The 15,000-nt window shown below is 44.7% G+C and overlaps 1 protein-coding gene across 1 annotated transcript in view; it reads left to right on the forward strand.

The window, feature by feature from the left end:
* The window catches only part of trpm6 (transient receptor potential cation channel, subfamily M, member 6), a gene marked incomplete at its 5' end in the record, with an annotated part of 158,988 nt that overhangs the window by 132,485 nt on the left and 11,503 nt on the right, over window positions 1–15,000 (forward strand). Inside the window, one exon of the mRNA XM_084323194.1 lies at window positions 3,745–3,796. Coding sequence (XP_084179320.1) covers window positions 3,745–3,796 — 52 coding nt within the window. The remainder of the gene's footprint in view (window positions 1–3,744; window positions 3,797–15,000) is intronic.

Consider the following 15,000-nt stretch of genomic DNA (forward strand, 5'->3'; position numbering starts at 1 on the left):
AGAGTATCAAAGTCTAGAACACGAGCATAATAAATATGACTAACTGGTAAATATGAAGTTACGATCTGGCAGCCTCTTGACATATGGGGCGGGGTTATATCCCCGACGTAATTGGCCCACAGAAGTCAGATCAGCTGCCACGCTGGACACCACACCTGAACATAATGAGAACGGGAGAGGGGGAAAGAGAGAGAGAGAGAGGGAGGAAGCACTGCCCGGCAGGAACCATGACAGTACCCCCCCCTCAACGGGCGCCATGGAAGCTGGTCACGATGGACAGGTCCAAGATTAGACGTTGTGGAATCCAGTTGCGCTCCTCAGGACCGTAGCCCTCCCAGGCCACGAGGTACTGGAAACCTCTGCCCCGACGGCGTACGTCCAGTAGCCGCCGGACCGTCCAGCCGGGATGGTCATCGATAATCCGCGGGGGTGGTGGAGCGGGGGTAGGGGGGGACAGAGGACAAGAGGAGACTGGCTTGATCCGGGAAACGTGGAACGTAGGGTGTACCCGTAGGGAACGTGGTAGCCAGAGACACACAGAGGTGCGATTGATGATCCGGTTGTTCCGGAACGGGCCGATGAATCTCGTGCCAGCTTGTGGCATTCCACCTTAACACATTGGACGCCATGGGTTATATAAATCAATATACCCAGTCTGCCACCGTTGAAAGCCTATGGAGATGTTACCTTCTTTGCAGGGCTATAACTTTTTAAATTGTATTGCTATATTGACATTACATCATTCATACATTGTTGTGTTAATACCCTCTAGAATATAAGTATGTTTTTAGACAGTATAGCAGTAATTCCAAAAACGAAAGTTATAGGCCCTGACGCATATGATAGATTATCGATTGGCGTTTATTTCCTATACACGCTATATTAAAAAATTCAAATGTATATGATCGGTATACATTATGCTTCATCATGCGTGAAGGAAAGGGGGAGGGGGGTCGTTTATAATTCCTTGATCGTCAGTAACGGCTTTATTTAGTATGGGTTGATACGTTGATCAGATGGTTTGCAGTGAAATGAATAAACAATCGGGCTGAAAATAACGTTAGTGTCCTCTTACCGTTCGCCGATGAGACTGGAGGAGAAATCCCAATTATTTGACGCCGATCTCCTACATCCATTTCCGGTTTGTATGGCGCAATAAACGCCGAAATCATATCGATTATTAAGTTTAGAAAGCGATCCAAATGCACTATAGTGTTTGTCTGGAGTCCCGTAACAAGATGTGACTGCCGGAGGGATTTCCTCGACGCACCGATCGGCACTTCCGGTTTTGGCGAGAGTGTAACTCGCCCGACCATCCACCAGGCGGCGGTATTGAGGCGTTGCAATCTCATACAGGGTCCCGCTGGAGTCCGGAGGTTGGCTGGATGAATTATGAATGCCATGGCAAACATTTTTTATATTGATCCCAAAAATGGCGTAAGTCGTTCTTGGCGTTCACCGCATGGCGGGAAAAAACGGCGTAACTTGTTCTTGGCGCAGGATGTGTTAAGAGGTAGGTCACGGGTAGACAACCAAACCTCCTGTCCGGAACGGTAGCGGGGAGCCGGAGTCCGATGACGGTCAGCTTGCCACTGGTAATGGGCAACCGAGCGAAGCAGACTGGAGCAAGCCCTCTTCCAGGTCCGGATACAGCGGCGGACAAACTCCCGGGCTGAAGGAACACCGACCTCTATCTCATGCTCCGGAAAAAGCGGGGGCTGGTAACCGAGCGCACACTGAAACGGTGAGAGACCGGTGGATGAACTCTGGAGTGGATTGTGTGCATATTCCACCCAGATTAACTGTTGGCTCCAGGTGGCGTGTGGCTTTTTCCCAATCCAACAGTGCAAAAATGCGGAAGCATTCGTCACCGCACGCCACTACGGTAAAGCGCCTTTCTTTTCAGGCCCGCTTTGGGAGCTGTCGCGCGGAAATAGGCTGTCTATTGCCATTCTCTTTGACAAACTCTAACCTTAACCAGCTCCTTAACAGCGCCTAAACTTAACCGTTCTAACCTTAACCAACTCCGAAACAATGCCTAACCTTAACCTTAACCTTAACCATGCCTAACCTTAACCATAGAAAGAATATTGCCATTCTCTTTGACAAACTCTAACCTTAACCAGCTCCTTAACAGCGCCTAAACTTAACCGTTCTAACCTTAACCAACTCCGAAACAATGCCTAACCTTAACCTTAACCTTAACCATGCCTAACCTTAACCATAGAAAGAATATTGCCATTCTCTTTGACAAACTCTAACCTTAACCAGCTCCTTAACAGCGCCTAAACTTAACCGTTCTAACCTTAACCAACTCCGAAACAATGCCTAACCTTAACCTTAACCTTAACCATGCCTAACCTTAACCGGCGAAAGAATACACGTTAAAAAAAAATCACGTTAAAAAAAAAATATTTGACGGGATTCGAACTCACCAGCAACTAGCTGTAGGATCCACAGCCATGGCGTCTTGCCAATTGAGCTATTTCTGGATACTGAATTTGGGGCGGTGACTTATATATATTGTTAAGGCGGGATCTCATGCGCATGCGCGAGCACCTCGCGAGCACCTCGCGAGCACGCCGGCGCACGCACGCACCTGAGCGAGCACGCCGCCGCCGCTGGGCGCTGCGTGAAGGAAAATGAAAGGCGCATTACCGCACGCCACTACGGTACCTCCGGTGACGAATGCGGAAGCATTTTTGCACAGTTGGATTTGGAAAAAGCAAAAGGCCTCCAGGTGGTGGAGTTAGAGGCGCTAAGTAGAATATAGTATAGTATAATATAGAATATAGTACAATTACAATACAATTTTTGGAATAGGACATGACAAACATATGCAATGGCGAAAGATAGTGACAAAAACAAAGGACGCAATGTGTCATGAAAATACAAATTAAGCAAGCTCTATACATTACGAAGTAAACGAAATACAATACGAAATGAACGGAATACTAATGGTGAAAGATACTGTTATGTCTATGCCTCATTTCGGGTTTATTTTTCCCATTCCTGATATCTGCAAACGGCGCTGTCATGCTCTCCGAGCCAACTGTGCTGGAGCAGATCAGGAGCAAACTGCACACAAATGGGTGTGTCTGCGCTAGTATCTCATCCGTGCAATGTCCTTAGGCTTAGTGGATAGCTCGCAAAGAAGGAGCAGATACCGTGCGCTAAACTCGTGCAGTTAAGGGTGCAATTAGCACCGCGCAATCCATTCTTTGTGGATTCCGCCCACAATGTGTGGCTCCACTTCTTTATATTGGTCATTTAGTAAGTAAGTAAGTAAGTAAGTAAGTAAGTAAGTAAGTAAGTAAGTAAGTAAGTAAGTAAGTAAGTAAGTAAGTAAGTAAGTAAGTAAGTAAGTAAGTAAGTAAGTAAGTAAGTAAGTATGTTTTTATTTAATAGCACCAACAATTCCAACAATGTTGCAAAGTGCTTCACATGATATATAATTAAGACAACGTACATCACATAACACAAAAATTAAAACAAGGTGCATCACATAACACAAGAATATAAAAACAGCGTAAAAGCTGTACTCACTGTCTACACTCAGTCGGACAGTAGGTGTGCTTCCCCACTTCCAAACATAGCACTACAATACTGATGGTGTGTGTGTGTGTGTGTGTGTGTGTGTGTGTGTGTGTGTGTGTGTGTGTGTGTGTGTGTGTGTGTGTGTGTGTGTGTGTGTGTGTGTGTGTCATCCTTCTCGCTTTGATTTCTTCTGATTCTTCTTCACAGGTGTTGGAGAGGAACTCACTGACCCATCAATCATTAAGGTGGAAGACAGAGGGTACAGTACTTACATCCCATAATATTATCCTGAGGTTATTGACAGTTTTCAGCGGAGTTGCGTTGCTAGGGAACAGATTGGACTAATTTAGATTAGATTCAGTACAGTACACAGTACAATGAAAATAATTTTGGCATCCAGTGCACATGTAACGGTAAAGTGCAACAGTGATATACAATGTACAGGTGATTAAACTGGACATACAACATATAAATTATATTATTATATAATATCAACATCAGCTGATGATTTTAGCAAAGACTGCAACAGGGAAATAAATGCCGGTCCATTTAGAACATCAAGATGACACTACAGGGAGCATCAGAGGACATAGAGGTCTCATTTAGAACATCAAGGTGACACTACAGGGAGCATCAGAGGACATGTCTCATTTAGAACATCAAGGTGACACTACAGGGAGCATCAGAGGACATGTCTCATTTAGAACATCAAGATGACACTACAGGGAGCATCAGAGGACATGTCTCATTTAGAACATCAAGGTGACACTACAGGGAGCATCAGAGGACATAGAGGTCTCATTTAGAACATCAAGGTGACACTACAGGGAGCATCAGAGGACATGTCTCATTTAGAACATCAAGGTGACACTACAGGGAGCATCAGAGGACATGTCTCATTTAGAACATCAAGGTGACACTACAGGGAGCATCAGAGGACATAGAGGTCTCATTTAGAACATCAAGGTGACACTACAGGGAGCATCAGAGGACATAGAGGTCTCATTTAGAACATCAAGATGACACTACAGGGAGCATCAGAGGACATGTCTCATTTAGAACATCAAGGTGACACTACAGGGAGCATCAGAGGACATGTCTCATTTAGAACATCAAGGAGACACTACAGGGAGCATCAGAGGACATGTCTCATTTAGAACATCAAGGTGACACTACAGGGAGCATCAGAGGACATGTCTCATTTAGAACATCAAGGTGACACTACAGGGAGCATCAGAGGACATGTCTCATTTAGAACATCAAGGTGACACTACAGGGAGCATCAGAGGACATGTCTCATTTAGAACATCAAGATGACACTACAGGGAGCATCAGAGGACATGTCTCATTTAGAACATCAAGATGACACTACAGGGAGCATCAGAGGACATGTCTCATTTAGAACATCAAGGTGACACTACAGGGAGCATCAGAGGACATGTCTCATTTAGAACATCAAGATGACACTACAGGGAGCATCAGAGGACATAGAGGTCTCATTTAGAACATCAAGGTGACACTACAGGGAGCATCAGAGGACATGTCTCATTTAGAACATCAAGGTGACACTACAGGGAGCATCAGAGGACATGTCTCATTTAGAACATCAAGGTGACACTACAGGGAGCATCAGAGGACATGTCTCATTTAGAACATCAAGGTGACACTACAGGGAGCATCAGAGGACATGTCTCATTTAGAACATCAAGGTGACACTACAGGGAGCATCAGAGGACATGTCTCATTTAGAACATCAAGGTGACACTACAGGGAGCATCAGAGGACATGTCTCATTTAGAACATCAAGATGACACTACAGGGAGCATCAGAGGACATAGAGGTCTCATTTAGAACATCAAGATGACACTACAGGGAGCATCAGAGGACATAGAGGTCTCATTTAGAACATCAAGGTGACACTACAGGGAGCATCAGAGGACATAGAGGTCTCATTTAGAACATCAAGGTGACACTACAGGGAGCATCAGAGGACATAGAGGTCTCATTTAGAACATCAAGATGACACTACAGGGAGCATCAGAGGACATGTCTCATTTAGAACATCAAGATGACACTACAGGGAGCATCAGAGGACATGTCTCATTTAGAACATCAAGGTGACACTACAGGGAGCATCAGAGGACATAGAGGTCTCATTTAGAACATCAAGGTGACACTACAGGGAGCATCAGAGGACATGTCTCATTTAGAACATCAAGGTGACACTACAGGGAGCATCAGAGGACATAGAGGTCTCATTTAGAACATCAAGGTGACACTACAGGGAGCATCAGAGGACATAGAGGTCTCATTTAGAACATCAAGGTGACACTACAGGGAGCATCAGAGGACATAGAGGTCTCATTTAGAACATCAAGATGACACTACAGGGAGCATCAGAGGACATAGAGGTCTCATTTAGAACATCAAGGTGACACTACAGGGAGCATCAGAGGACATGTCTCATTTAGAACATCAAGGTGACACTACAGGGAGCATCAGAGGACATAGAGGTCTCATTTAGAACATCAAGGTGACACTACAGGGAGCATCAGAGGACATAGAGGTCTCATTTAGAACATCAAGGTGACACTACAGGGAGCATCAGAGGACATGTCTCATTTAGAACATCAAGGTGACACTACAGGGAGCATCAGAGGACATGTCTCATTTAGAACATCAAGGTGACACTACAGGGAGCATCAGAGGACATAGAGGTCTCATTTAGAACATCAAGGTGACACTACAGGGAGCATCAGAGGACATAGAGGTCTCATTTAGAACATCAAGGTGACACTACAGGGAGCATCAGAGGACATAGAGGTCTCATTTAGAACATCAAGATGACACTACAGGGAGCATCAGAGGACATGTCTCATTTAGAACATCAAGGTGACACTACAGGGAGCATCAGAGGACATGTCTCATTTAGAACATCAAGGTGACACTACAGGGAGCATCAGAGGACATAGAGGTCTCATTTAGAACATCAAGGTGACACTACAGGGAGCATCAGAGGACATGTCTCATTTAGAACATCAAGGTGACACTACAGGGAGCATCAGAGGACATAGAGGTCTCATTTAGAACATCAAGGTGACACTACAGGGAGCATCAGAGGACATGTCTCATTTAGAACATCAAGATGACACTACAGGGAGCATCAGAGGACATAGAGGTCTCATTTAGAACATCAAGGTGACACTACAGGGAGCATCAGAGGACATGTCTCATTTAGAACATCAAGGTGACACTACAGGGAGCATCAGAGGACATAGAGGTCTCATTTAGAACATCAAGGTGACACTACAGGGAGCATCAGAGGACATAGAGGTCTCATTTAGAACATCAAGGTGACACTACAGGGAGCATCAGAGGACATGTCTCATTTAGAACATCAAGGTGACACTACAGGGAGCATCAGAGGACATGTCTCATTTAGAACATCAAGGTGACACTACAGGGAGCATCAGAGGACATGTCTCATTTAGAACATCAAGGTGACACTACAGGGAGCATCAGAGGACATGTCTCATTTAGAACATCAAGGTGACACTACAGGGAGCATCAGAGGACATAGAGGTCTCATTTAGAACATCAAGGTGACACTACAGGGAGCATCAGAGGACATAGAGGTCTCATTTAGAACATCAAGGTGACACTACAGGGAGCATCAGAGGACATGTCTCATTTAGAACATCAAGGTGACACTACAGGGAGCATCAGAGGACATAGAGGTCTCATTTAGAACATCAAGATGACACTACAGGGAGCATCAGAGGACATAGAGGTCTCATTTAGAACATCAAGGTGACACTACAGGGAGCATCAGAGGACATAGAGGTCTCATTTAGAACATCAAGGTGACACTACAGGGAGCATCAGAGGACATGTCTCATTTAGAACATCAAGGTGACACTACAGGGAGCATCAGAGGACATAGAGGTCTCATTTAGAACATCAAGGTGACACTACAGGGAGCATCAGAGGACATGTCTCATTTAGAACATCAAGATGACACTACAGGGAGCATCAGAGGACATAGAGGTCTCATTTAGAACATCAAGGTGACACTACAGGGAGCATCAGAGGACATAGAGGTCTCATTTAGAACATCAAGGTGACACTACAGGGAGCATCAGAGGACATAGAGGTCTCATTTAGAACATCAAGGTGACACTACAGGGAGCATCAGAGGACATAGAGGTCTCATTTAGAACATCAAGGTGACACTACAGGGAGCATCAGAGGACATAGAGGTCTCATTTAGAACATCAAGATGACACTACAGGGAGCATCAGAGGACATGTCTCATTTAGAACATCAAGGTGACACTACAGGGAGCATCAGAGGACATAGAGGTCTCATTTAGAACATCAAGATGACACTACAGGGAGCATCAGAGGACATGTCTCATTTAGAACATCAAGGTGACACTACAGGGAGCATCAGAGGACATAGAGGTCTCATTTAGAACATCAAGGTGACACTACAGGGAGCATCAGAGGACATGTCTCATTTAGAACATCAAGGTGACACTACAGGGAGCATCAGAGGACATAGAGGTCTCATTTAGAACATCAAGGTGACACTACAGGGAGCATCAGAGGACATGTCTCATTTAGAACATCAAGGTGACACTACAGGGAGCATCAGAGGACATAGAGGTCTCATTTAGAACATCAAGATGACACTACAGGGAGCATCAGAGGACATAGAGGTCTCATTTAGAACATCAAGGTGACACTACAGGGAGCATCAGAGGACATGTCTCATTTAGAACATCAAGGTGACACTACAGGGAGCATCAGAGGACATAGAGGTCTCATTTAGAACATCAAGGTGACACTACAGGGAGCATCAGAGGACATAGAGGTCTCATTTAGAACATCAAGGTGACACTACAGGGAGCATCAGAGGACATGTCTCATTTAGAACATCAAGGTGACACTACAGGGAGCATCAGAGGACATGTCTCATTTAGAACATCAAGGTGACACTACAGGGAGCATCAGAGGACATGTCTCATTTAGAACATCAAGGTGACACTACAGGGAGCATCAGAGGACATAGAGGTCTCATTTAGAACATCAAGGTGACACTACAGGGAGCATCAGAGGACATGTCTCATTTAGAACATCAAGGTGACACTACAGGGAGCATCAGAGGACATAGAGGTCTCATTTAGAACATCAAGGTGACACTACAGGGAGCATCAGAGGACATAGAGGTCTCATTTAGAACATCAAGGTGACACTACAGGGAGCATCAGAGGACATGTCTCATTTAGAACATCAAGGTGACACTACAGGGAGCATCAGAGGACATGTCTCATTTAGAACATCAAGGTGACACTACAGGGAGCATCAGAGGACATAGAGGTCTCATTTAGAACATCAAGGTGACACTACAGGGAGCATCAGAGGACATGTCTCATTTAGAACATCAAGATGACACTACAGGGAGCATCAGAGGACATAGAGGTCTCATTTAGAACATCAAGATGACACTACAGGGAGCATCAGAGGACATAGAGGTCTCATTTAGAACATCAAGGTGACACTACAGGGAGCATCAGAGGACATAGAGGTCTCATTTAGAACATCAAGATGACACTACAGGGAGCATCAGAGGACATGTCTCATTTAGAACATCAAGGTGACACTACAGGGAGCATCAGAGGACATAGAGGTCTCATTTAGAACATCAAGGTGACACTACAGGGAGCATCAGAGGACATAGAGGTCTCATTTAGAACATCAAGATGACACTACAGGGAGCATCAGAGGACATAGAGGTCTCATTTAGAACATCAAGATGACACTACAGGGAGCATCAGAGGACATAGAGGTCTCATTTAGAACATCAAGGTGACACTACAGGGAGCATCAGAGGACATAGAGGTCTCATTTAGAACATCAAGGTGACACTACAGGGAGCATCAGAGGACATAGAGGTCTCATTTAGAACATCAAGATGACACTACAGGGAGCATCAGAGGACATAGAGGTCTCATTTAGAACATCAAGGTGACACTACAGGGAGCATCAGAGGACATAGAGGTCTCATTTAGAACATCAAGGTGACACTACAGGGAGCATCAGAGGACATGTCTCATTTAGAACATCAAGATGACACTACAGGGAGCATCAGAGGACATAGAGGTCTCATTTAGAACATCAAGGTGACACTACAGGGAGCATCAGAGGACATGTCTCATTTAGAACATCAAGGTGACACTACAGGGAGCATCAGAGGACATGTCTCATTTAGAACATCAAGGTGACACTACAGGGAGCATCAGAGGACATAGAGGTCTCATTTAGAACATCAAGGTGACACTACAGGGAGCATCAGAGGACATGTCTCATTTAGAACATCAAGATGACACTACAGGGAGCATCAGAGGACATAGAGGTCTCATTTAGAACATCAAGATGACACTACAGGGAGCATCAGAGGACATAGAGGTCTCATTTAGAACATCAAGGTGACACTACAGGGAGCATCAGAGGACATAGAGGTCTCATTTAGAACATCAAGATGACACTACAGGGAGCATCAGAGGACATGTCTCATTTAGAACATCAAGGTGACACTACAGGGAGCATCAGAGGACATAGAGGTCTCATTTAGAACATCAAGGTGACACTACAGGGAGCATCAGAGGACATAGAGGTCTCATTTAGAACATCAAGATGACACTACAGGGAGCATCAGAGGACATAGAGGTCTCATTTAGAACATCAAGATGACACTACAGGGAGCATCAGAGGACATAGAGGTCTCATTTAGAACATCAAGGTGACACTACAGGGAGCATCAGAGGACATAGAGGTCTCATTTAGAACATCAAGGTGACACTACAGGGAGCATCAGAGGACATAGAGGTCTCATTTAGAACATCAAGATGACACTACAGGGAGCATCAGAGGACATAGAGGTCTCATTTAGAACATCAAGGTGACACTACAGGGAGCATCAGAGGACATAGAGGTCTCATTTAGAACATCAAGGTGACACTACAGGGAGCATCAGAGGACATGTCTCATTTAGAACATCAAGATGACACTACAGGGAGCATCAGAGGACATAGAGGTCTCATTTAGAACATCAAGGTGACACTACAGGGAGCATCAGAGGACATGTCTCATTTAGAACATCAAGGTGACACTACAGGGAGCATCAGAGGACATAGAGGTCTCATTTAGAACATCAAGGTGACACTACAGGGAGCATCAGAGGACATAGAGGTCTCATTTAGAACATCAAGGTGACACTACAGGGAGCATCAGAGGACATGTCTCATTTAGAACATCAAGGTGACACTACAGGGAGCATCAGAGGACATGTCTCATTTAGAACATCAAGGTGACACTACAGGGAGCATCAGAGGACATGTCTCATTTAGAACATCAAGGTGACACTACAGGGAGCATCAGAGGACATGTCTCATTTAGAACATCAAGGTGACACTACAGGGAGCATCAGAGGACATAGAGGTCTCATTTAGAACATCAAGGTGACACTACAGGGAGCATCAGAGGACATGTCTCATTTAGAACATCAAGGTGACACTACAGGGAGCATCAGAGGACATGTCTCATTTAGAACATCAAGATGACACTACAGGGAGCATCAGAGGACATGTCTCATTTAGAACATCAAGATGACACTACAGGGAGCATCAGAGGACATGTCTCATTTAGAACATCAAGATGACACTACAGGGAGCATCAGAGGACATGTCTCATTTAGAACATCAAGGTGACACTACAGGGAGCATCAGAGGACATAGAGGTCTCATTTAGAACATCAAGGTGACACTACAGGGAGCATCAGAGGACATGTCTCATTTAGAACATCAAGATGACACTACAGGGAGCATCAGAGGACATGTCTCATTTAGTACATCAAGATGACACTACAGGGAGCATCAGAGGACATGTCTCATTTAGAACATCAAGGTGACACTACAGGGAGCATCAGAGGACATAGAGGTCTCATTTAGAACATCAAGGTGACACTACAGGGAGCATCAGAGGACATAGAGGTCTCATTTAGAACATCAAGATGACACTACAGGGAGCATCAGAGGACATAGAGGTCTCATTTAGAACATCAAGGTGACACTACAGGGAGCATCAGAGGACATAGAGGTCTCATTTAGAACATCAAGGTGACACTACAGGGAGCATCAGAGGACATGTCTCATTTAGAACATCAAGGTGACACTACAGGGAGCATCAGAGGACATAGAGGTCTCATTTAGAACATCAAGGTGACACTACAGGGAGCATCAGAGGACATAGAGGTCTCATTTAGAACATCAAGGTGACACTACAGGGAGCATCAGAGGACATGTCTCATTTAGAACATCAAGGTGACACTACAGGGAGCATCAGAGGACATAGAGGTCTCATTTAGAACATCAAGGTGACACTACAGGGAGCATCAGAGGACATAGAGGTCTCATTTAGAACATCAAGGTGACACTACAGGGAGCATCAGAGGACATGTCTCATTTAGAACATCAAGATGACACTACAGGGAGCATCAGAGGACATGTCTCATTTAGAACATCAAGGTGACACTACAGGGAGCATCAGAGGACATGTCTCATTTAGAACATCAAGATGACACTACAGGGAGCATCAGAGGACATGTCTCATTTAGAACATCAAGATGACACTACAGGGAGCATCAGAGGACATGTCTCATTTAGAACATCAAGGTGACACTACAGGGAGCATCAGAGGACATAGAGGTCTCATTTAGAACATCAAGGTGACACTACAGGGAGCATCAGAGGACATGTCTCATTTAGAACATCAAGGTGACACTACAGGGAGCATCAGAGGACATAGAGGTCTCATTTAGAACATCAAGGTGACACTACAGGGAGCATCAGAGGACATGTCTCATTTAGAACATCAAGGTGACACTACAGGGAGCATCAGAGGACATGTCTCATTTAGAACATCAAGGTGACACTACAGGGAGCATCAGAGGACATAGAGGTCTCATTTAGAACATCAAGGTGACACTACAGGGAGCATCAGAGGACATAGAGGTCTCATTTAGAACATCAAGGTGACACTACAGGGAGCATCAGAGGACATGTCTCATTTAGAACATCAAGGTGACACTACAGGGAGCATCAGAGGACATAGAGGTCTCATTTAGAACATCAAGGTGACACTACAGGGAGCATCAGAGGACATAGAGGTCTCATTTAGAACATCAAGGTGACACTACAGGGAGCATCAGAGGACATAGAGGTCTCATTTAGAACATCAAGATGACACTACAGGGAGCATCAGAGGACATGTCTCATTTAGAACATCAAGGTGACACTACAGGGAGCATCAGAGGACATAGAGGTCTCATTTAGAACATCAAGGTGACACTACAGGGAGCATCAGAGGACATGTCTCATTTAGAACATCAAGGTGACACTACAGGGAGCATCAGAGGACATAGAGGTCTCATTTAGAACATCAAGGTGACACTACAGGGAGCATCAGAGGACATGTCTCATTTAGAACATCAAGGTGACACTACAGGGAGCATCAGAGGACATAGAGGTCTCATTTAGAACATCAAGGTGACACTACAGGGAGCATCAGAGGACATGTCTCATTTAGAACATCAAGGTGACACTACAGGGAGCATCAGAGGACATGTCTCATTTAGAACATCAAGGTGACACTACAGGGAGCATCAGAGGACATAGAGGTCTCATTTAGAACATCAAGGAGACACTACAGGGAGCATCAGAGGACATAGAGGTCTCATTTAGAACATCAAGGTGACACTACAGGGAGCATGAATGAATGAATGAAAACTTTATTTAACAGATTGCAGAATGGGTACAATACAGTACGGCTCAATACATACAATTGTTAAGGGGATGCAGACCTGAGAAAGACGTTTGTCTTGTTTCCATCAGGGTCCCCCATTTTCAATTCATATAGACATATATGACATACATGACATACAGATAGTCAGTACTGCTACATCTATACATTTATGACATGGCATCAGAGGACATGTCTCATTTAGAACATCAAGGTGACACTACAGGGAGCATCAGAGGACATGTCTCATTTAGAACATCAAGGTGACACTACAGGGAGCATCAGAGGACATGTCTCATTTAGAACATCAAGGTGACACTACAGGGAGCATCAGAGGACATGTCTCATTTAGAACATCAAGGTGACACTACAGGGAGCATCAGAGGACATGTCTCATTTAGAACATCAAGGTGACACTACAGGGAGCATCAGAGGACATGTCTCATTTAGAACATCAAGATGACACTACAGGGAGCATCAGAGGACATAGAGGTCTCATTTAGAACATCAAGGTGACACTACAGGGAGCATCAGAGGACATGTCTCATTTAGAACATCAAGATGACACTACAGGGAGCATCAGAGGACATAGAGGTCTCATTTAGAACATCAAGGTGACACTACAGGGAGCATCAGAGGACATGTCTCATTTAGAACATCAAGGTGACACTACAGGGAGCATCAGAGGACATAGAGGTCTCATTTAGAACATCAAGGTGACACTACAGGGAGCATCAGAGGACATAGAGGTCTCATTTAGAACATCAAGGTGACACTACAGGGAGCATCAGAGGACATGTCTCATTTAGAACATCAAGGTGACACTACAGGGAGCATCAGAGGACATGTCTCATTTAGAACATCAAGGTGACACTACAGGGAGCATCAGAGGACATAGAGGTCTCATTTAGAACATCAAGGTGACACTACAGGGAGCATCAGAGGACATGTCTCATTTAGAACATCAAGGTGACACTACAGGGAGCATCAGAGGACATAGAGGTCTCATTTAGAACATCAAGGTGACACTACAGGGAGCATCAGAGGACATAGAGGTCTCATTTAGAACATCAAGGTGACACTACAGGGAGCATCAGAGGACATAGAGGTCTCATTTAGAACATCAAGATGACACTACAGGGAGCATCAGAGGACATAGAGGTCTCATTTAGAACATCAAGGTGACACTACAGGGAGCATCAGAGGACATGTCTCATTTAGAACATCAAGGTGACACTACAGGGAGCATCAGAGGACATAGAGGTCTCATTTAGAACATCAAGGTGACACTACAGGGAGCATCAGAGGACATAGAGGTCTCATTTAGAACATCAAGGTGACACTACAGGGAGCATCAGAGGACATGTCTCATTTAGAACATCAAGGTGACACTACAGGGAGCATCAGAGGACATAGAGGTCTCATTTAGAACATCAAGGTGACACTACAGGGAGCATCAGAGGACATGTCTCATTTAGAACATCAAGATGACACTACAGGGAGCATCAGAGGACATAGAGGTCTCATTTAGAACATCAAGATGACACTACAGGGAGCATCAGAGGACATAGAGGTCTCATTTAGAACATCAAGATGACACTAC

The sequence above is a fragment of the Notolepis coatsorum genome (genome assembly GCF_963971535.1).
Source record: "Notolepis coatsorum genome assembly, chromosome: 10".
Classification (NCBI taxonomy): domain Eukaryota; kingdom Metazoa; phylum Chordata; class Actinopteri; order Aulopiformes; family Paralepididae; genus Notolepis; species Notolepis coatsorum.